General features: G+C 42.8%; 1 protein-coding gene across 1 annotated transcript in view; it reads left to right on the top strand.

The window, feature by feature from the left end:
• rasa3 (RAS p21 protein activator 3) overlaps nt 1–21,145 on the top strand; it is a 47,942-nt gene extending 26,797 nt beyond the window's left edge. Inside the window, exons 6-24 of the mRNA XM_079997848.1 lie at nt 2,386–2,466; nt 2,639–2,711; nt 5,605–5,678; nt 5,811–5,915; nt 7,807–7,963; nt 8,239–8,387; nt 9,424–9,538; nt 9,631–9,705; nt 9,801–9,924; nt 11,250–11,356; nt 12,359–12,436; nt 12,785–12,862; nt 13,227–13,300; nt 14,919–15,025; nt 16,687–16,769; nt 17,724–17,932; nt 18,588–18,691; nt 19,224–19,407; nt 21,033–21,145. Coding sequence (XP_079853974.1) covers nt 2,386–2,466; nt 2,639–2,711; nt 5,605–5,678; nt 5,811–5,915; nt 7,807–7,963; nt 8,239–8,387; nt 9,424–9,538; nt 9,631–9,705; nt 9,801–9,924; nt 11,250–11,356; nt 12,359–12,436; nt 12,785–12,862; nt 13,227–13,300; nt 14,919–15,025; nt 16,687–16,769; nt 17,724–17,932; nt 18,588–18,691; nt 19,224–19,407; nt 21,033–21,108 — 2,053 coding nt within the window. The 3' untranslated portion in view covers nt 21,109–21,145. The remainder of the gene's footprint in view (nt 1–2,385; nt 2,467–2,638; nt 2,712–5,604; nt 5,679–5,810; nt 5,916–7,806; nt 7,964–8,238; nt 8,388–9,423; nt 9,539–9,630; nt 9,706–9,800; nt 9,925–11,249; nt 11,357–12,358; nt 12,437–12,784; nt 12,863–13,226; nt 13,301–14,918; nt 15,026–16,686; nt 16,770–17,723; nt 17,933–18,587; nt 18,692–19,223; nt 19,408–21,032) is intronic.
• The last annotated feature ends 2,673 nt before the right edge of the window (nt 21,146–23,818 follow it).

Below are 23,818 nucleotides of genomic sequence, written 5' to 3'. Positions count from 1 at the left end.
GCGTGGCATGTTTCCCACAGTGCATTGTGCATAAGGAGCTTAGTGCAGAAAGCAAGAGCTGTTCTGGTCAGATCTCTCTAGAAAGACACGTGTGCAGGCAGAGAGAGAGAGAGAGAGAGAGAGAGAGAGAGAGAGAGAGAGAGAGAGAGAGAGAGAGAGACATACAACTCACTCTAACATTGAACCCATTGAGCATCTCACTTGCTCGTGTAAGGAGTTCTCGGATCTTGCGTCAAGAACAATGCAGTTCAAATTCCCAGACTTGTTGCTTCATGGTCTCCCGTCTCAACAGATATTTTTCGGATGTGCGCGTGGGCGGGGCGGGGGCTGAATCTGAGAAAAGGTGCCAGCTTCACAACCCAGTCCGTCAGATTATCGCATTGGGAGCCCAGTGCAGATTAGATCTGTGACTCAGATGGAGCGGCTTGCAAACATGGTCATCCTGCACAGCATCCAGCTCCCAGGCACCAGAAGGGAGAAATGTGGCTTTTCATTTAACAAATCCTTGACCGAAAGAAAAAGAAGTGTGTTTAACGCGGACCATGTGGTTACTACGTGGTATTTTGACTTGTCCTGTTTGGACGCCATCAACACCAAAATGACCCGTTTAGAGGGGGAAGGACTTTTGGACATTTACCAATGTCAGCGTATTTGTCGCAACCGAACATTTTAGTATCTGACTGCAGCACAGACTGTCTGTTACTTGCCACTTGCCATTCGTCTGTCCTGTATTATTATTATAATACAGTCATTTTAAGATATTTAAACAGATATCCAACACAGCACAAATGCCGGATCACAGGTGTTTGTTTCGCGAATCCGCCACCAGAGAGGCCGCAAGATGCATACCACCCCCCTTTTTAGCATTTCTTAATTCAGTTTTCTCCTTGTATGTTTCCAATTCATTTTGTCGGCATGCGGTGAAGGTTTATTCATCATGCCGCACATAAGGAAGCCATCACACAGAGGAGCTATCTTGATAAGAAACATGGCCCTAAAGAAAAGCAAAACTATGTCTGCTGGATCACTGTCTGCTACGTCAGCGCTCAGAGCGGGGATGGAAAGAGGTACAGGAAGATAGAGAGACAGAGAGAGACAGAGAGAGACAGAGAGAGACAGAGAGAGAGAGACAGGGAGTATTAGTAGGTCAAGCGGGGTTATATAAACAAGCTTATTGGACAGGAAGTACACTGGCATTGGTGACCCTCAGCTCAGCCCACTCCTTATTCCTTGTTACGGTTAACCTGTGTGTGCGTGCGTGTGTGTGTGTCTATGTGCGTCTGTGTGAACAGTGTGTGTGTGTGTGTGTGTGTGTGTGTGTGTGTGTGTGTGTGTGTGTGTGTGTGTGTGTGTGTGTGTGTGTGTGTGTGTGTGTGTGTGTGTGTGTCTATGTGTGTCTATGTGTGTCTATGTGCGTCTGTGTGAACTGTGTGTGTGTGTGTGTGTGTGTGTGTGTGTGTGTGTGTGTGTGTGTGTGTGTGTGTGTGTGTGTGTGTGTGTGTGTGTGTGTGTGTGTGTGTGTGTGTGTGTCTGTGTGTCTGTGTGTGGACTCCATGGGCCTGTGGCGAGTTGTAACACGTACATTAATAGGAGCTGGTAACGCACAGTTGTGAAGAGACTCCCAGGGTTTAGAGTGACTAACAACGGAATTGCACACAGGAAGTGATGCGGCAGGCTGCCCGTCCAAGGCTCTTCCTGCCCTGTGGCAATAATCCCCTTTACACCATGATGTCATCCTGGAGCCCGGCCACTGCGGGTGTGCTCACAGACAGACAGACAGACAGACAGAGAGACAGACAGACAGACAGAGAGACAGACAGGGAGATAGTCCAAAAAGAGAATTTAGAGGTCAGACAACACAATGCCAGCAACCCAAAAGCCATACATTCTTATTATATATATATATATATATATATATATATATATATATATATATATATATATATATATATATATATACAGTGGTACCTCGACTTACAACTGCATCTACTTACGACTAATCCATGATACGATCAATGATAGTTTGTATCGACTTGCGACCGACTGCTCCAAGATACGAGCGTGGAAATTTGCAGTTGGCGCGTGGGCGGCCAGTCAGCAGTCAGTCAGCGGGCGACCTACATCGTGTGTGCACGTAGTTTGTGGCTTATACATATTTTTTTCATATTCACTGTGTTTGTGCTGTGTATTTTGTTTATTTTCATCCTTCATGATTTCATAATTTATATGGGAAAAAATGCTTCGACATACGACTGTTTTAACATACGACCGTTCTTATAGAACGAATTACTGTCCTAAGTCGAGGTACCACTGTATATATACATATACACACACACACACACACACATACACACATTAATGCTGAATGTGAACGTGTGCCCACAGAGTGTTGGAGTGCCAAGGTTTGCCAATCGTCAACGGCCAGTGTGACCCGTATGCTGCAGTCTCACTCCTGGGACCCTCCAGGTCAGTGCACGTACACACACAATCAACCACTCAACCAATCTATTCATCGATCAATCTATATCCTCCTTCTGGGAGTCGTTTGTCATTTTGTCAGCCTCCCTGAACACATCTCAGCCGTGCCTGTTAAATGCGGCATCTACTGTAACTCTCTCCTCGGTTTCTTCCCCCTCAGGTCTGAAGCCAAGAAGACCAAGGTGAAGCGGAAAACCAACAACCCCCAGTTTGAGGAGGTTTTCTACTTTGAGGTTAGGGGTAAACCTACTCACGCTGCCCAAATTCTGCCGGCTTTTAAAGGCCTTGGTATCAGTACTATAAACCACCGAAATGCAAACAAATCCAGGCCGAGTCAGGAAAGTTGTCCTGACCATGGCCAACCCATGCCAAGGTTGAGGGTGGGGGGTGTGAACGTCCCCTCATTAACGAATGATACGTTACATAGCGTTATACTACTGTACAGGAAGTCAACCTTTGGGATCTGAATAAGAGTGTCACGAATCAACGGTGTAAGTGTAGGCTGTTAAATCCTTGTCCTGCTGGCGATACACCATGGGCGCACCACAACAGCAGCCTCAACAAAATCACAGTCCTCAATGCAGATACTCTATGTTTATATACTCCCAGTGTTTTTTTCTTTCCACAATGCCAGTAACCCAAGTACAATAGTCAAAAAGTACAGTGTCCGACTGCGCTATGGTCAATGGGGAAGTCATTGCGCCACAGTGAGCCGACAATTCAGACCCAACAAGCAACAAGCAACAAGCAGAGCCGTGTCCTCTCCTTGGATCTTCTCCTAATATGAGGTAACCGCTGGTACGGAGTGGAAGTACAGGTTTCAGCAGTGATTAAAGACAACATTGGCAAGGATTGTAGCTGTCATAGACATGCCGCCCCTAACGACGACGTGGAAATTACGTTGAAAATTAGCAGTGTTCCTTTAACCCCCCGCCAACCAATCAACCAATCTATTCATCGATCAATCTATATCCTCCTTCTGGGAGTCGTGTGTTCCTTTAACCCCCCCCCCCCCAAGAACCGCCCTCCCCTCCCCCACCCGCAGCGGACGGCGGGACAAGAGCGTGATTGATTCAGACACCTCCGCCAAACAATCCAGCCCATTGATTTGTGTCCGACAAGACCCTCTCACGTTCGACCCCCGCCGCACACACACACACACACACACACACACACACACACACACACACACATCGCTGTGCGCTCGTCTGTCATGCCACTGTCAGGGGGCCGCGGGCTGAGGGGCTCTGGGGAGATAGCAATTGCTCTCATTGTTCTCTGCATGTGCTCCGTCCCCTTTCAAATTTGGAACGGAAAAGGTCCCCAGCTGAGGATGTGGTTTGGGTCATAATTTGGACCATTAGAACAGTTATAACTCAGTGTTTTTCCACCACGGTGGCGAGAGCTCGCCATGTGTGCCGTGCAAGTGTTTGAATGAGCTGATGTTGAAATGAGCTTGTGTGTTGCAAGATGGCTGTACTAATTCATCAAATTCATCACTTCCGGCCAAAATAAGAACAAGCTCCAAGTTTCACATTTAAAGAGACGACTTTTAGTAGTGTAAAGTTTGACTCATTTTTGAGCTTGACTAATTGACGATTCGCTTGGTAAAAAGTAAAGAGTCCTTCAATTCTCCGACTCTTCATTCGTTTGATTGTCTTCCAGTGACCTCCAGGGAACGATGAACGAGAGTCGGTTGCGAATGTAATTTTGCCAGGACTCGATTAATTATGTCGAAATGATTTTGGTGGAATGCAAAGCAATTCAGATCTACTCATTGTTTTCGAAAGAACAAGCAAATTTGTTACAAGTAGATTTCAAAATGACAATGCCGCATCTTCCCTCGATTGTAGTCTACATCTGGGTCTGTCTTTTAGGTGAAGGCACAGTAGTTTCTGGCTGTATTACTAGTCTCACTACATCAGGGGTTCCCACCACCAGGCCACGACCGGTGCCGGGCCAGGGGCCATTTGCCACCAGGCCGTGAGAAGGCGGGCGGGGGTGCCCTATTTAACCTGTGCTTTTTTTCTTCTTCTTTTTCTTGCAAAGAAATTGATTTGCGAACAAGCTCCAAGTTTGTTCTTCAAACTCCAAGCTTGTTTTCAAAAACAAGCAAGCAAAAACGAATAAACACAGTGGGTTTTTATTGTAGATGTATTTATCTAATATCTATGTGAACGGGTGTTCTGGCCCAGGGCCAGGGAATGACCGAGGGGAGGCAGGCAAAGGCAAAACAGTGCTGATTGGCGTGTATTTATTACAGATTAAACAAAAAGGTGGCTCCTGGGCCAAAGGCAAAATCATAACCTTGCCGACCAACAGGGGGAGGGTCCGGCGCATCTGCGCTTAATGCGCGCTGCCGCCGTATCGTGGCCGGTCTGCTGTGCTTAGCGCCCGTGTTGCGGGGTCTGATCCCGTGTCTCCAAAACCACGCACCTCCTCTACTGCGGGGAAAAACAGAACCGAAATTACTTTCTCCTCAACCAGCGGTGCCCCTCCAATGGTTTTCCCCGATTCCCCAGCAGCTGAGCGGCCCCGAGATGGGAGCCTGCACCGCCTGTCTGCAGCGGTGGCTTGACCACGGCCCGCCACAATCGAGTTATTTATTATTTATTTTCCCTCCCTCTGCTGTATACGCTGCATCACAGTGGCAGGCGGCGGCGACGCGGTCGGGGGTGCCCGCTCGCCGCGTCGGCGCGCCTCAATCTGCTCGCCGGTCCCGAAATCGGGGGCGGAATTCCGAGTTTACCCTCGAAACACAGGGGTGCTTCCTTTTTTTTTTTTTTGCACATTTTGTGCACGGCGGTCCGGTCGGTGATAATAAAAAGGTTGGGAACACCTGCACTATATGGAGAGAACTGGTTGAGAGCTCATTCTAACCTTTCATTTCGCGGAGAGACCTGGGGTAAAATTTGCTTTGAAGTGGCAATCCATATAATTCTCGGCAACAGTTTCAGGAAAGGCAGACACCACCACCGACAATGGAAACGGCTGTTTGTTGTAAAGTGCCATAAGTGAAGTATCAAATGTGGAGTTTTTTAACCCCAAAAAATGATGGATTACTACTTTAAAAAAGCAGTACTTATAGACTGTTTTTCCCCTGTGTGTACCGATGTGTATATTTAGGTGACCCGACCATTAAGCTACACCAAGCGCCAGTTCGACGTTGAAGAGGAAGACGTTGACAAGCTGGCGTTGAGGTGAGTTGATTGGAAAAATGTCTTCTGGCTTCCGGTCTCTGCCAATGTCTCGTCTGTTGGGGGTTCTCTGACATACTGTATTCTGACATATTCTGACATATTCTGACTGGTGCTTTTTCTTCTGCCACGCAGGGTGGACCTGTGGAACGCCAGCAACCTGAAGTTCGGGGATGAGTTCCTCGGAGGGGTGCGGGTCCCTCTCAGGGTTCTGGGCCAATCGGGCGTTCACGACGCATGGTGAGCAAGTCCTTCACCTCCTCTCAAGCCGTGTATTACTGTTTGTTTGTTTGTTCTTTTGTTTATTGATGCATTTACCTATTTATTTACTTGTTTATTTTTTTACTTTTTTACTTACTTACTTATTTGTATAATTTATTTGTATAGCCGTCAAGGATTTTTCTTTTGGACACTTTTGAAGAAAGATTGAAGTGTAATGTTCAAATGTTACAACCGATGCCAGGAAAAGCCTTCATGGAACCAATAGGATTGGTTTGAACATTTGAAAAGAAAAAAAGTAATAATAATAATAATAATAATAATAATTAAAATAAAGCTGCAGGCAGCAATACGCAGGGTCCAGGGTAGTCGGCCCTACGTTAAATTGTGACTGCAGAAGTTCATTGGTTCCAGCCTGTTGAGGTCGGAGCCACTGCATGTAGGGTTGCCACCTTCAATGTAGAACAATTAAGAGACACCTTGCCAGCGGCCCCATGCCCGGGGGACACAAATCAAGTGGGGGTCTGCGGGTCCTTTATGCATCCATTTGTGCTTTTTATGCATCAATTTCAAAGTCCTCTCTGCTGCTCTCAACATCAACGTAAAGAGAATATAGAATCAATAAGAGTTAAACACAGTTGTATCAAACCGGGAAATAGTAAATGACCTGGTAGACCACAGAGACCACTATGGTGGATGACTGAACAATACATTTATTTGTGAAAATAAATTCCTTTTTGTTACTGTCAAACTGATCAACAGATGTTTTCATGTGCTGATAAAAGCTAGTTCCCTCTATCAAAACATCATCAAGGTCACTTGCTGTCCATGTCAAAATATTTTGGGGTCTTGCCCTAAAGTACTGCCGTCAAACTGACAGCTGCACACTCCGTGTTCCTGGAGCCCTCATACCGTGCATCTGTATTTCATCTGTATTAAATGTTGTCAGAGATTTTGCAGCAACCTCTATAGGCGTTTTTCCATCCGTCTCTTTCTGAGTTTTTTTGCGGTCCTTACTTTAGATTTTTGTCCAGAGTTTTCAGAGTTTTGTTCAGAGGTTTCAGAAAGTATTTTAGTCTTTTTTTTTTTATAGGGGAGTGGCTGACCTCTCAAGAAGCACGTTCTGCCCATTGTTTCTTCGCTGCCTTGGAATTTGGGCTTTTTTAAGGCATCTGAAAGGGAACCCAAAAACAAAAAGAATGAAAATATTGTATTATATTGTATTATGTCATTTCTTGTGGTGATTGAAAGCAGTAATCATAATTCAGGAAGTTTGTATACATTGATATCTCTGGAATGTCTATAAATTCTGACAGTGGTGTTATTGGGTTTTTATTTTGTAGAACTTACTCTGGCGTGTGTAAATTGTCCTCGGAAGTGTATATATTTATGACATTTATTACGCTGCACTTTGTTTAATCCAATCGTCTTCTGGTAAAATAATACCTGTCACTTTGTAACTTAGTACAGTATGGTTAAGAGTTTGTTTCTTATAATCCTTTAGTTAAAGTCCAATCGTGACTCTATCTCAAGATTCAAGAAGTTTATTCGTCACATACATATACATACTTTCATACATATATGCAGTGAAATGTAATGTATGTATGTAATGTAATATCTCCGCGTGACAGTATCTTGGTATGGTTTGGGTTATAGACTCACGTGATCTGTGTACTCCGTCAACTTGCGCATGAAGGTAAGGCTTCTCCGTTGCAGCATCCATCTGTGCGTGACGCTATCTTGGTGAGGTTGCGATTGTTGATCACAGCCTTCATCCACAATAACAAGCCGATCTGGATGAAACTCGAACGATGCCATTGATAGACGGGAGAAGGTATCCAAGTAATACATATTAATATGTAAGTTCCATTAAAAGCGTGTTTGTCGCTGTCGTGCGGGCGGCCGCTTGCAGGTACTTCCTGCAGCCCAGGGAGAACGGGGGGAAGTCGGTGAAGGTGGACGAGCTGGGGTCCCTGCGACTGAACATCGTCTACACCGAGGACCACGTCTTCCCTTCTGAGTACTACACCCCTCTGCGAGACCTGCTGCTGCACTCCGCCAATGTAGAGGTGGAGCACTTTTCCTGACATATTATAGCCTCAAATAAGCATCCCAGTCCCTCCTCCCTCCCACTACACTGCACTGCACATGTATTTTTATGCTGGAAATAGTTAGAGTGAAAGGCCACATACACATTCAATCTTACTTTGCAAACCTTTCTTTTCCATAGTGTTGTGGATGTGTGTGTGTTATCCACACTCACCAGTTTCCTCTCTCTTACTCTGTGTGTGTGTGTGTGTGTTTGCATTCGTGTGCGTGCGTGTGCGTGTGCGTGTGTGTGCAGCCGGTATCAGCGTCCACGGCTCACATCCTGGGCGATGTGTGTCGGGAGAAGCAGGAAGCAGCCATCCCCCTGGTGCGGCTGTTCCTCCACTACGGGAAAATTGTTCCGTTCATTAGTGCCATCGCCCACGCCGAAGTCAACCGCACACAGTAAGTCTAGCAGATCTATAGATCGGTTAGATCTATCCAATAGGTTCTATCTTATATATTTATAAAATATAAAATCGCTTTTTTAAGCAATACCAGCAGTTCCCAGGTGTGTAGCCTGAAAGATGGTGAAAAATATCAGTGGATGAATAAAAGTTAAATCAAGGTTACCTTTTAGGTAGGGTGAAATGATGGAACTATTAAATTAACAATTTGATTGACTGGATCTCTGCGTCTACATACGATTTTCTTTTTATTATTATTGTTATTATTATTATTATTATTATTATTATTATTAGTCTAACCCTTTTTTCCATCAGGAGAAACTAGCAGAAACGTAAGTGGTTTCTTTTTTGTTTTGTTTTTTTGTTTTGGTACTTTTTTTTTTACTACTTTCTTCAGAGTAGCGTCAAAATTATAAATCAGACATAACTTGATATTATTATAAAATATCAAATATGATATAATAAAAAATATACATTACATATATTACAAATATAAAAATATAAAAAAATATATTTTAAATATTATATATTTTAAAATAATAAAACAATATATGATAAAACATTCAGTAACAACATTTTCTATTGATAAACAACAAATATTATGTTCTATAGTATGATCCATAATGATTGGTCAGCCTAACTTCTTATTTATAATAATTATAATTGAGGGGGCGTATGGGCCATAGACCTATGCAAACAGACTGCCATTGTTAACATTCATATTTATAAGTGAATATTTATGTCAGACTATTGTATAGCATTCATACCTAGTACACATTTTTTCTCATTAACAGCTTTTAATAACATTACTAATAACTATATTTTAGAATAAATGACATTAATAGCAATAATTACATGTTCCACCAGTGAAATTCCTTGCATTTAATGGCACAAATCGGTCAGGGTCACACTGAACTCTTTTCTATTTCGCTGTGAATATGAAGGTAGCTCTCAGGTGGCTTCCTGTGTTGTCACACGGCAGTTTGTTAAAACACACTGTTCCGTCCATCCCGCGCCCTCCCTCCCCCCTGTAGAGACCCCAACACCATCTTCCGGGGCAACTCGCTCACGTCCAAGTGCATCGACGAGACAATGAAGCTGGCGGGGATGCACTACCTGCAAGTCACGCTCAAGCCCATCATCGACGAGGTGTGTCTCGCGTTCAGTCATGTCTAGTCACGCTAGAGGGAAATTAATAGAATTTTAAAAAAATTATATAATACCTTTCTCGTAATTAACAGATATGTACGGAACACAAATCCTGTGAAATCGACCCGGTCAAGCTCAAAGAGTCAGAAAACCTGGATACAAACAGGGTGAGCATGTATTTGTGTCTATATGTACATGAGTCTGTGGTTGTATACAACGTTCAACAACAACAACGTCCCATCTATTGCGTTCCGCCACCCAGGAGAACCTGCGGCAGTACGTGGACCGCATCTTCAATGTCATCACCGCCTCCGGCGTGCGCTGTCCCACCGTCATGTGCGACATCTTCTTCTCCCTGCGCGAGTCCGCCGCCACCCGTTTCCAAGGTAACCCGCTCTGTGACACAATGGAGGGGCTGGGTGGGGGGGCCAATGGGTCAAGGCCAAGGCCGTCCTTTTCCTTTTCCCGTCCGTTCTCATGATGCATTGGAGCGTTTTTGCCGAACTTCGGTTTGGAACTGAACTTGAACCCTGATTAATGACGCCATGTGGGTTCACGGCAACGTAGGAACAGGGGACCGCAGTTATTCATATGTGGCTTAGCACAAGATAGTAAAGTATTGTGATTACCTTTTTGTTTTCGCCTACACACCGTTCATTGTGTATGTAAATAATATTTACATTATACAGTATACAATATATTATATACTGTACCGTACCGATGGTGTGTATTCTGGCCCCATCTGCTGGCCACCGTGGTGTACAGCCGCCATTTCTATACAAGCAGTTAAGGGATGCAAGTAAGTAGTACTCTTGGCCGTGTCTTTCATTTTGTCTAATGAGGCATGTGGTTATACGCGGACTCCTTCAGATCTGCCCACTCACACCCTAACACCCTGACTGCAGGACATTTAAACATCTCTCACATGGCCTTTTGTTTGATGAGCCTCCAGGGGGTCCTCGTCAATTATTATGAAAAATTAATTATGCAAAGAAAAAAGGAATTTATATTTTTTCATAGATGTAAACCACCGAACATCGAATCCCTACAGATACAGTAACAGATTTGCTCCAAAATCACTATCAGAATCGCAATCAGGATAGTTTTGTTCTGCCAAACACATTTACATAATGAATTTATCATGGCGAGGATTGGTGCGCTTCTCTACAATTACAATTAACATTAAGTCAGATTTTTTTTATATAGAATAATGAGAACGGAATAAAATGGAATGAAACGTTTAAAAAAGAGGAAGTGATATGTTACTCCAAACGTCGTTGGTCAGACGACCTTTTGCATGTTTTTGGTGGAGTCCTTACCGATGTTATATATAGGCAACCCCATGTGAGCACGGGCAGAACATGCAAACTCCTGAGCACGGTGCCAACAGCACCCCAGGTGGGAATCGAACCCATCAAGTGTGCTCTGTGGCACAGCGCAGCAAGCACTGTGCCACACAGGACTAAGATTATATTAGGAATTGATGTTGGAATCCACCATATTTGTTGATATCTGGACAAAGGTATTTATTTATATGACTTGTATATATTATTTGATTGTTTAATTCACTTATATAAAGACATGATACAATCTAAAATCATCCAGTATTGCTTTGAATATAGCCTTATAACTGTGACAAAGAGCTAGAACCTACAAAAGGGCTTGATTCACTCAACTCACACCACACCTTTTTTTGCGGCGTGCTCTCCAGTGGACCAGGATGTGCGCTACACGGCGGTGAGCAGCTTCATCTTCCTGCGTTTCTTCGCCCCTGCCATCCTCTCCCCGAACCTGTTCCAGCTGAGACCGCACCATCCCGTGAGTTTCCTTTAATGGCCAACAGACACCAATATTCCAATCGTGTTGTTTAACTTCAAGTTCAAGTTTAAATGTATATTTAATACATTTAAACTACTACACAGACGATTTATTCTATTATATAATTATAGAACCCATAACCGCGATTGTGGCGCCGCCCCTTGCGGCTGCCTGCATGAGCACTTTGTGTCGATTATGCACATTTTAGTATTTTTAGTATTTTTAGAGCTTAAAGAACTTATTGTGCGTAATGACCGGGTGTCATGACATTTCACTGCATATATGTATGAACGTATGTACAGTGGTACCTCAACTTATGACTGTAATTGGTTCTATAAGAACAGTCGTATGTTAAAACAGTCGTATGTCGAAGCAATTTTTCCCATATACACCACGCTCCTATTTTTATATGATTTCCTTCTTAGTTTCAATGGGAATCATTGCCTTTTTCTTTTTCCCATCATCCTTCTTCTTGGGACTCATCATGAAGGGTGAAAATAAACAAAATACACAGCACAAACACAGTAAATACGAAAAAAATATGATGCACACACCATATAGGTCGCCTGCTGACTGACTGCTGACTGGCCGCCAACGCACCAACTGCAAATTTCCACGCTCGTATCTTGGAGCAGTCTCTATCTTGGTCGCAAGTCGATACAAATTTTCGCTACTTTCGCTGCTCGTATCTTGGATTAGTCCGAAGCAGATGCAGTTGTAAGTCGAGCTACCACTGTATATGTATATATATATGTGACAAATAACTTCTTGAACTTACACTGAAGACAAGAGTAAAAGCCGGCCAGTCCGCGGCAGACATACTAGGTAAGAAACCAAAGTTCAGGGGTGTGGAGGGGTGGCCAATGGGCCACTCAGTATGTCCCTAAAAGAGGGGGTTCTCAACTGTAGTGTCCCAGTCCAAAACCTGGGTCGCCGTTCCATTTCAGTTCCATTTAATCTCTCTTTCTCTCCCTCTCGCTCTCTCTCTCCCTCTCTCTACAGGATCCCTCCACCTCGCGGACCCTCACCCTCATTTCCAAGACCATCCAGACCCTGGGCAGTCTCGCCAAGTCTAAATCGGTGAGCTTTCATAACCCGTAGAACTAAATACGGTGCATTTCAGACGCGCAAGTCAACCGGCCGTTTTGTTTGTGCACTGCAGAGCCTAGTTTATCGGTTTGTTTGGGAGGTTCGGGAGGTTCCAAAATCGGCCCGAGCGGTTTATGTAAATTGCGCCAAAAAAACAAACGGCGTGAATGCTCTGTGTTGTTTACTCACATTGGGATGTATAAACATCAAATCGATATGTTCGACTTTTACTGGAACTGGACGTCTGACATTACTTATGCACACACACGGTTGGCAATAGACAAAAGACTTATTCCTTTGAGCTACAAGGTCTAACCTCTCTTTTGTTTTCCATCCCAGGCCAATTTCAAGGAATCTTACATGGCCGCCTTCTACGACTACTTCAACGAGCAGAAATATGCGGACGCTGTGAAAAATGTGAGTGATCTGTTTCCTTCCACAACGGGCTGTCGGTCTGGATTTCACAGCAGCCAAGCCTGCCGATTGTTTATAATAGATTAGATGGAAAGATGGAAAGGGAAAAGCGTGACCAAAAATGAAATTAATGAGAAAGCATCAAGTGCAATTAAGGCGTAGCAAGGCTTGATGCATAAAGACAGGATCTGAACGAAGAGGGTTAATTACTTCTATATTAAGCTTGTGAGAGTGTAAGCCTAAGAGCCTCTGGCTATGTCATCTTCTGTTAGTGAAATGTTTTTGATTAATCCTGAAGGAATCAGTATTGAAGACAGAAGCAATGTTAATCATATATATTAAATATATTTTTTCTTTCGCTCCACAGTTCCTGGACCTCATCTCCTCCTCTGGGCGCTGGGACCAGAAGAGCATCGAGACGCCCATCATGCTGAAGGAAGGGTAAGTCCGCCGGATCGCCAACCAAACTATCAGGGATAATTGCCATATTAGGGCCCCCTGAATTACAACGTATCCACAGCAGTGAGAACCCTCAAGCGCGCCTCACACCAAATCAGAAAACGCATCGGACAATCGGAGCCCCTCACCCTCTACTGGCCGTGGGATGAGCTGCGTCTGGGGTTCGCGTCACAAAAATATTAATCAGCTGGACATTTACCCTTTTCCTTGAATGAGAGTTTAAAACTCCTTTTAAATAGTGTTTGCAACGTGCAAAAAAAAATTTAAATACACACAATTCACTTATATAAAAAGAGATTTATTGATGGTGAATATGGTGACATCCAACGTTAACGTTGATAATGTCATTATTTTAGATACGTAACTAGAAAAAAAGAAACTTTAGAAAAAAAAAAAAACTTGACCGAGGTCACTTCCGGTAGGAGTGGCTCGGAAACGCATGAGTGGACAAGCGGACAAACAATGTGAACGCATCCCCAAGCCTCGAACGCGGAATCCCAGTCTCCATAGGAATGAATGCACTTCCGGTTTGTCGTTTGCTGGATTAGGTGTGAAGCCGGCTTTAGAATCAAGGTTTGATCGCGTGACACCGAAGACTTGTGGAATGTCAGTAAGAGGAAGAGAGAGGAGATACTGCATCACAGCTCAGAGGGGCTTATTCTGTTAAGTGGAAGGAACTTTACCTTTAGAAACTTGAACCCACAGCTTTGATTTTGTCGGAGCTCCGCCTGGGCCTGTGGTCATGTAGGCATTCGACGAAACGCGGCGGCTTTCTCAAATCAAAACCAGCGGCTGTGCCGACACGACACGCCTCTGTTGCCGTTTGCGGCCCATCTTAATATAACTGTGGTTAGACCGATCGAGTGGCTCACCTACCACCCCCACCCCATCCCCTTTCTCTTCTGTTTCTGCCGCCGGGCACAGGAGTGTTAAACTGACTATAAAGAGGGTTGATGGGAAGGGGTCGAAAAGCACGAAGGGCAGGTAAGAGCTTCACTGTAGTAAGTTTGAGGCCGTTTGCTCTGTGACCCCCCCCCCCCCCCCCAACCATTCCCTACCCCAAACCATCCGCCCCCTCTCTCTGTCTGTGAATGCAGCTATCCCCCCAGCCCTGGCCCCCCAGCCCATGCCAGCCAATCACATTGTAGAACCCCCCAATGCTTTACTTTAAATGGGTATTGCAAGCGTGACATTTTGAAGAGTTTGTTATTAAATGTGACGGCCTGTGATGCACAGTGATGAACCGTCGTCACATCAGCGTCAGCGGATGATGTCGTTCGGCCAAAAATAGCCGATTATCACACCTATGACAGCCGCTGAATCGAATTCAGTGGCTGGAGCTGGGTGGAATGGAGACTTCTATCTACTACATCTATTAAATTATGTTTTTAATTTAATTATAATTTAAAAAAAATCATCTATGTCGTGGTATAGATATATTTTATATTTATATTATTTTGTATATTATTTAATAGATACCATAACTGACAGAATAATATCACATTTTTAAAAAATCCTATACTTTTCTGCAGCTTCAGGTAGGTTGTGAGGATTCCTTAAAGTCTTCTCTTGCACATTCTAATTCCCTAATCCTTTCCAGGTTCATGATAAAGCGAGCTCAGGGGAGAAACCGCTTTGGCATGAAGAACTTCAAAAAGAGGTGGTTCCGCCTGACCAACCACGAGTTCACCTACCACAAAACCAAAGGTAACGTCAAAGGTTTGTTAGGATCTTCTTACAGTTCTGTGGGATCGTCGGCTCCCGTTCTGATGTTTTTAATCATCATATTCTGAGTGAGAGAGTTTTTTGTGGAGACTTGTCCTGGGCAGTGGCCTGCAGCATGCACACACACACGCACGCACCCGCACACACACACACACACACACTCACACACACACACACACTGAGGCGTGTTTGGCATTAAGTTTCAGTGAAGTTGAGCTACAACAGGACCTCAACAAAAAGAGGAAGCCTCAGCCTCAAAAACATGAGCAAACACCCACATACAGTAAGCACCCACACAAACACAAACACACCCACACACACACATACACACACACACACGTACACGTGTTTCCTCTCTGCTTGTTTTATAGCTGTCTGTCTTTTATTTTTGGTGTTGGATAATGGATGACTGTCTCATTGGCAATACTTTCTTATTGCTCTCAAACAAATTATTTTGATAGATCGTTTTAAATGAAAAAAAACATTTTAACTCACAATATAGGCCTAAATAATGTTCAGATTGTTCCTATACAGTGGTACCTTGATTTACGAGCGCACTAACATACGAGTTTTCCCGAGTTACGAGCCGTCGTTCCGCCGATTTTTTTGTATTGATTTGTGGGCAAAAATGTGAGTTACAAGGAGCGAGCTTCAGGTACGCCGCCGCTGGTGGGCGTGGCCAGCGAATGCGGCCAGCATCCCGCGTCTCACTCCTTCACTTCACTTGGTTACCTGAGCGTGGAAGCATCCCTTTTGTGTTTTGTGCTCGCGATTTGTGCTTTTTGTGCAGTTATTTTGGCAATTTTTTTTTCGACCTTGGTCCCGAAAAAAGCAAGTTCTGAGAAGAAGAAGCGGATGATGCCCATTGAGTTAAAGCGCGAAATAATAGAAAAACATGAGCGAGGTGTGCGTGTGATGGAATTGGCGAGGCAGTACGAGCGTAGTACTTCTACGATATGTACCAAACTGAAGCAGAAGGAGACGATAAAGGGTATTACGCCAGCCAAGGGCGTTAAAATAATGTCTAAGCTGCGGACCGCTGTCCATGAAAAGATGGAGAATCTGCTGTTGGTGTGGTTGACGGAGAAGCAGCTTGCAGGAGATAGCGTGACGGAGGGTATCATCTGCGAGAAGGAAAAAACGATCTACACATTCTCTTTTATTGTTTTTTATGATGTTTTTATACAATATTTGTTATTTATAAAAACATTTTTCTTATTTAAAAACACGTTCCAAAAAAATTGGGGTGTTTTTTTGGGGGGCTGGAACGGATTAATGGCATTTCAATTAATTTCAGTGGGGAAAATGGATTTGCTATACGAGCAGATTGAATTACGAGCTCTGTCACGGAACGAATTAAACTCGTAAGTCAAAGTACCACTGTATTCATATAATGAATTCTGAATATTATATAATACTGTTATACTATATTGCATACGCTTAAGTATATTTTGCCATGCACACATTTATATATTATATAATATAAAATCCTATTATATAATGTTTTATTATAGGATATTTTATTCCCTCTATCTTTGTCACAGATCCATTCATTTCATTATTTCCTGTTCTTTCCCTCTGCTCTGAACTCATTAGTAAAAAAAAACAAAACATTTTTTTGGTGTAATTCCTATTTTCTCCAGGTGAGAGCGCCCTCTGCAGTATCCCAATAGAAAACATCCTGGCTGTAGAGAGGCTGGAGGAGGAGTCCTTCAAGATGAAAAATGTAAGAACCCCTAAACCTGTCTTGACTGTATAGTAAACACACGGCAACCGCAGTACGCACGGAGAGGGTTGAGGTTGGAACCGGGGCGTTTTAGACATACTGTGGTTCAAGTTTGATCAAGGTCGATGGACAGGAATTAGTGAAAAGGTAGTGAAAAACTGTTGTGACATCATCATCCGATGTGTCCAGGCGTCGACTCTCTGAGGTCATTCGCATCCAGTGACTTGCACGTTGTAGACTGCATAGCGGTTGCTCCACTTAGCATTCCATATATTTACGCTTGTTCGAAACGAGAGACAGAAGGAGACGACGCTGCATCGAATGGAAACTCTAAAAATTGGAACTCGTGCTGTGTTTAACAGAACCCTGAAAACTGTATTTGGTCACAGAAGGCATTTTGCAGCGCAGCAACTTTTTCGTGGTTCTAAAAACTAAGCGACACAACCTTTAGTAATGTAAGTCAACAGTGATTGGTCAAACAAATGAGCCAATGCAGCACTGTCAGCCGCCATACTTCAAAACCTCTGTAAAACATGAATAACTATAATAATAAACTTGTGAATTGTGTGTATTATGGTGTGATAGCGCTCTGTTTTCACTGCATTTACAAAAAAACACTCGTATAACGATACATTTGTGAAGTAGCTGGGAATTGTATAATTGTGGAATGTTGGAAATTAAGAAATTTCTAATTGCTGTTGATACAAAATTATGGTATATTTTGTAAAAAGTAATACGTACCTAACACGACTAAACTGGACCCTGTGTATTTCTGCCTGCAGCTATATTTATTATTATTATTATTATATTATTATGATCTTTTATTATAATTATTATTATGTCATTTGTCAAATGTTTCAACAGACACTATTCCGGCCCTGCCAAAGTATTCCCAGTATTCCATTCCAATTAATTACTTCCTTCACACTTTGTTGTTTCCCAAAACCATTCCAGATGTTCCAGGTCATACAGCCAGAGAGGGCGCTCTACATCCAGGCCAACAACTGCGTGGAAGCGCGGGACTGGATCGACATCCTCACCAAGGTCAGCCAATGCAACCGCAAGCGCCTCAGCACCTACCACCCCTCCGCCTACCTCAATGGCCACTGGCTGTGCTGCAAGCTGTCCGCAGATACCGCCCCTGGGTGTACGCCCTGCACCGGGTGAGTCCAAATTCCATAGGATAAAAAAACAGACAAACTTCAATTATTGGATGGAAATTGTATATAGTGTTACGTTTTTATATCAACAAGTTAAAGAATCAAATGTGTAGTCCTAAAACAGCCTAAAATAAGCGTCCAACAGACACATCATGCCACGTGTGCTCATAGGAAATTTATTCGTGTAATTAAATTGTGTGTTGTTGCTCTAGGGTCTGCACGGCCATCATGAGTAATTACAATACAGGAACAGTATTGGTGTAATTGTATTGTGTAAGTGTAATTTCAGTGTCATTACACTGTAATTAATTTGTGTGTTGTTGCTCTAGGGTCTGCACGGCCAACATGAGTAATTACAGTACAGGAATAGTATTGGTGTAATTGTATTGTGTAAGTGTAATTACAGTGTAGTTACATTGCGTACTCAGGATCTGGACGGCCGATATTAGTCATTACATTGTATTTAGATTGTAAAAACATTGTAATTACAACACAATTACAATGTATTTGTAATCATCATTATAGTCACTGTAATTACACCATTATTAAGTCATTCCACACACTGAATTTGAATATCGGAACAGGGAAATGGCCTCAAACTGCCCTCCGTACACCCCTTAGTCAAATGTTTTCCTCATTTTCATGTACTCCCCTCCAGCTGCCTCCCGGCTAACATCCAGCTGGACGTGGATGGAGACCGAGAGACTGAGAGAATCTATTCCCTGTTCAGCACCTACATGACCAAGCTCGTCAAGATGCAAGGTCAGACAATCAGAACTCTGTGTGTGTGTGTGTGTGTGTGTGGGTTGTGTGTGGGTTGTGGGTGCATATGTGGGCGTTTGCTCATGTTTTTGAGGCTGAGGCTTGTTCTGTCATTTACATTTTTTTTCCATATGTGGCCATGCATGAAAACACCCAAAATGGTCACCTTGAGCAGACTACTTGATTACTATAAGCAAATTATTTAAACAGCCTTTATATCGCAATGATTCTGTCCCAAGTTTTTTTGTTCCATATAAGAGGTTTCCAATGTATATGATATTATATCACAATGTTGATATTGAACGAGAGCAGCATCTATATAAGGGTAAGTGGTTTCTGGTGTAAAATAGCCTTCTAAGGAATTTTAAGACTTTCTGACATATTTCAGTTGAGCTCTTGTCTGTTTTAAAAACAATCCATTATGTCCAGTGACCGTGAAATGTGGATGAAAGAAAGATGCGAGGTATTTTCATCCCACAGGGAAAATAAATGTCATGTTTAATGTCTGTCGTCCCTTGGGTGTTCCGTGCAGAGGCCTGTGGCAGTAAGTCTGTGTACGACGGGCCTGAGCAGGAGGAATACTCCAGCTTCGTCATCGACGACCCGCAGGAAACCTACAAAACCCTGAAGCTCATCGTGTCAGCCATCCAGACTCTGGAGCAACAGCACACCAAGTACAAACGTGACAAGTTCAAGAAGACCAAGATAGGCAGCCAGTACGTGCTATTCTGTCTGTCCGTCTGTCTGTCTGTCTGTCTGTCTGTCTGTCTGTCTGTCTGTCTATCTATCTATCTATCTATCTATCTATCTATCTATCTATCTATCTATCTATCTGTCTATCTATCTATCTATCTATCTATCTGTCTGTCTGTCTGTCTGTCTGTCTGAAAGTCTCTCTGTCTGTCTGTGTCTATCTATCTACAGCAGGTGTTCTCAAACTATGGGTCCTGACCCCGGGGGGGGGGTCGCCAAATATTTTCTGGGGGTCGCTAGATAATTTTCTAAACATGCACAAAAAAAGGAAAATGTTTTTTTTTTTTTTTTTTGTTTTTTTTTTAATGTAAATCATTTTTTAAAAGTCAAAATACTTATAATAATTCTCTCCGCTAAATTATTCATTAGATGCACAATGAATAACTTTTCATTAGGCCACATTTTCGCAGCGCAGCCTGCGAGGGAGGAGGGTAGACACTTTGCTGTCACAGAAGCTGCTGCTGCGCTAATTCTCTGCGCAGCATGCATGGGGATAGACCTCAACAAGATAGAAATGTATATATTTCACTCCACAAGCTTCCGTTTATAAAAATGCAGACATTCCGTCTGTTTGCAGGACAATTGGTCATAATTCCGGACTGCCCCGCACAGATCTGGACGTTTGGTCACCCTAAGCACAAACGTAGAATGAACAAGACTTTTCGAGGGGACATGGAAGATGATGGGGTGGGAAGTAACAGCTCATGAAATGTAATGTTAAATATATCAAAAACCATAGCAGCACAAATGATCAGAAAAAAATCAGCGCAAACGCAGCACGAATGGCAATGATTTTATCACACGGAGTGCCAACTCCAGGGAGGTTCGTACTGCTGTTTCAGCGAACAACAGCAAGTTAGAATGAGGGGGTCGCGAGATCTTTTGACCTTTTTTTTTTTTGTTTTGTTTTAGGGGTCGCCAGCCAAAAGTTAGTGAACCCCTGATCTGGGGTATCTCGCTGTCACAACTGCAGTATCTGAGAATGACCACTGGACGTCGCTCTTCTCTCTCTAGGCTAACTTGGTTCATCATTACAAGCTTTTGAGTTGCCTGAGTGGTGACACTCTTTACCTGTTTGAGCCCTTACTCACATCACTCAGTCCCCGTTCAATCTCAATTGTACCTTTTGTGGGAGTGTATTGCTTATTTCTGGGCTGCACTTGTTGCGTTTTGTTTCTCAATATGGAGAAACTGCACTTTTTATTTTTACCTAGCTCCTTAGCTCCTGTGTCTTCCCTGCATTTCAATCATTCCGCTTTACAGCCTTCATCAGTGTTGGGTACGATATGGCGTACTTGCATATGTGAGCATTTTCAGTATGTCCCAAAACATAGTATGCATCAAATAGTTTGTGGAAAAAGTACCAGGTTGACTGACATACTACATCCAGTAAAATGTAGGATGTAGAGCTATACCTCAAAACTGTAAATATGTTAAAACTATTTCTATCTACATACAGACCTAAACAAAAATAATCAAGAAATATCAACTAATTCATCAGACTATTTGATAGAAATCCGGTTGTCAAGAACATATCAAGGAATAGAAAGACCCTATAATTTTCCTCTCCCTTTCTTTTTCCTTCCAGGGAGCATCCAATCGGTGATAAAAGCTTTCAGTGCTACATCCGCCAGCAGTCGGAGAGCTCCACCTACTCCATCTAAAGCCACAGTCCGAGGACAGTTCTGCCCGTACGCCCCCACGACCAGCAAGACTTCATTCACTGAAAAACAAAAAAAAATTTTAACAACCTACTTACTTCTAGCGTTGAGGCTTAAAATCACGTTATTGTTTTTTTTATTGATATGATTCTGAATCTACATTATCTTGAAAAGTCATGACTCTTCTTAAGATAAAAGCCGGCTTCACACCGAATCCATAATCGCATCAGTCACACACAGTCGGATGCTTCCCCTAGTGGCTGTCGGGTGAACTGCATCTGAGTTTAGCTTCACGAATTATGTGAGGGGGAAAAGGGAGAGCTGTTTTGTTTGCAGCACAACAGCAAGTACTTTGAATGAGAGTTTAAAACGTCCACCATATAGTGTTTGCAAAGTCCGAGACATATTAAAACGACTGACTCTATTCCCTTATACAACAATAAGATTCAAGATTCAAGAGGTTTATTTGTCACATACATATACATACGTTCATACATATATGCAGTGAAATGTCTTTGCAACGCACTCGGTCATTATGCACAATAAGCGCAAAAAATACTAAAATGTGCGTAATGGACACGGAGGTGCTCGCGCAGGCGACCGCAAGGGGCGGCGCCACAATCGCAATTGTGGGTTCTATAATTATAAATGTATTATAATGATAATGAATATGTTGACATCCAAGGTTAATGTTAATCACATTATTGTTTTAGATACGTGACTTTTTTAGTTAGTTTTAAGCGCCGTTCCGATAATACTTGACCGACGTAACTTCCGGTCTTAGTGTCGGACTGAAACTTGTCGCATGAGCAGACAATTTTGAATGGGTATCCGGCTCGCCATACGGATTAATGGACTTCCAGATGGTTCTTGTGGTTTGTGGCTTTCGGTGTGAAACAGGCTTTAGATGACCAGGTCGGAAATGAGCAAAAAAAGAAGATCTCCCACCTTTGGTCATTGTTTTTATCTTTTTGTTTTTTTATTTGTATTTGATTTTACGACTCAACGAAGGGCTAAATGACTTGTTAAAATGGATATTTTCGGAAAATACGTCTCTCAAGATGCCGGACTTCATATCAGGAAAAGAGCAAAGGACGAGACGAGCAGCTCTGGACGAACAAGCGAGAGAAACTATGGAAAACTCTCTGTGATGTGCCGAGTCTTCACTGGACAGTTTTTGACAGTGACCACGCACTTTAATGGCCTCCGAAGTCCACGGATGAACGAGGGCTCACAGCACACTTTTTAAAAAAGGAAAAAAAAAGCTCCTTTTCTTTGTTGTTTTGTTCTGTTTTGGTTTTTTTTTTTTTTAAAGGAAAGAAATGGTTTTAATGGTATATCAATGGTTGTTAAAACGTTCCTTTGTATTTCAAGTCCGACAGACCAAACTCTAGCTGGAAGGACTCGGGCTGTATTTCCATTCCATTTCCATCCGGGTTTTGTTACCCTGTGTGTGTGTGTGTGTATGTGTGTGTGTGTGTGTGTGCGCGCGGGTGCGTGTGGGGGCAGCATGATAGTTCAGTCCTTTCAGAAAGTTCTTTTTAAACGGGCTTCTCAACAGTGTTCTTATCCTTTTTTTCTTCTAGTATCAAAGTGCTCCCCTCTCGGATGGTGTTTTTGTTGTTGTTTTTTTTATTTTATTTTTTTACTTCAGAAAATGGTCCCTGTGGATTTTTTTTAAACCTCTTGGTTGTTTTGCATTCCTTTTGAGACATTCCCTGCCGTGCATCTCATTACTCAGCATCCTGCGGGATTTTGAAGGTACAGGGGCTTATTCACTTTAACCCCATTGCACTGTTAATTCTTCTCTCTTCGAACCAGCACCGATCCCAGTCCAGGTGAATTTCAATAACTCATTTTGTATGTTCAAACAAAAGGTTTCTAGCTGTTCTTATTATTAACAACAGCTAGAGAAATTACCCCGGCCCCCCAGCGATAACAGATATATACCCAACAGTGCCAGTAACCTTTCTAAATTCCCCCCTTTTTGGGGAAAACTCATCATTTGAAATACTTTTTTCAAATGTTTTGGACGGATCAGTTTTGTCGGACAGAAATGTCCTCCTATATGAAGCGATTGAACAATTTGTATTTTGCAAATGGCGGTGTGTATGTTTAGTAGTGTGTGTGTGTGTGTTTGTGTCTGTGTCTGTGTGTGTGTGTGTGTGTGTGTGTATCCCGATTGGCACATAAGCCACTGACTGATTGTGGTTTCGTAACAAAATACACAACAAGTTATTGCCAATCAAATGTTTTCAGTGTTACACGGGAAAGGTAACTCAACTGTTTTGATGAAATCACTGCCTATTAGACTGCAGTCTGTAGCGGGAGTGCTAACATGCTGTCAAGCTTACTTCACACCGAATGCGTAATCGCATCCAGGCAGTCGGATGAACTGCGTCTGAGTTTCGTATCACAAATTTTGGAAAATGGGAGAGCTGTTTTTTTTTTTTTCCCAGTACTTTGCAAGTTGTTTGCTCAGCAGGACATTTACCTTTTTCCACTAATGACAGTTTAAAACTCCCTTTATATAGTGTTTGCAAAAGGTTTTTTTATTTAACAATAAAAAGATAAACGCAAGTCACTTATATAAAGAGAGTTTTATTGATTGTGAATATGGTGACAACCAAGGTTAACGTTAATAACGTCCTTGTTTAATGGGTGACTTATTTACTTTGTTTTAAGCCAAATTCCAATAAAAAAAAACTAAGCT

The sequence above is a fragment of the Zeus faber genome (assembly GCF_960531495.2).
Source record: "Zeus faber genome assembly, chromosome: 3".
NCBI classification, from domain to species: domain Eukaryota; kingdom Metazoa; phylum Chordata; class Actinopteri; order Zeiformes; family Zeidae; genus Zeus; species Zeus faber.
Note: the sequence above shows the minus strand (reverse complement) of the source record. Positions and strands in the feature narration are given on the sequence as shown.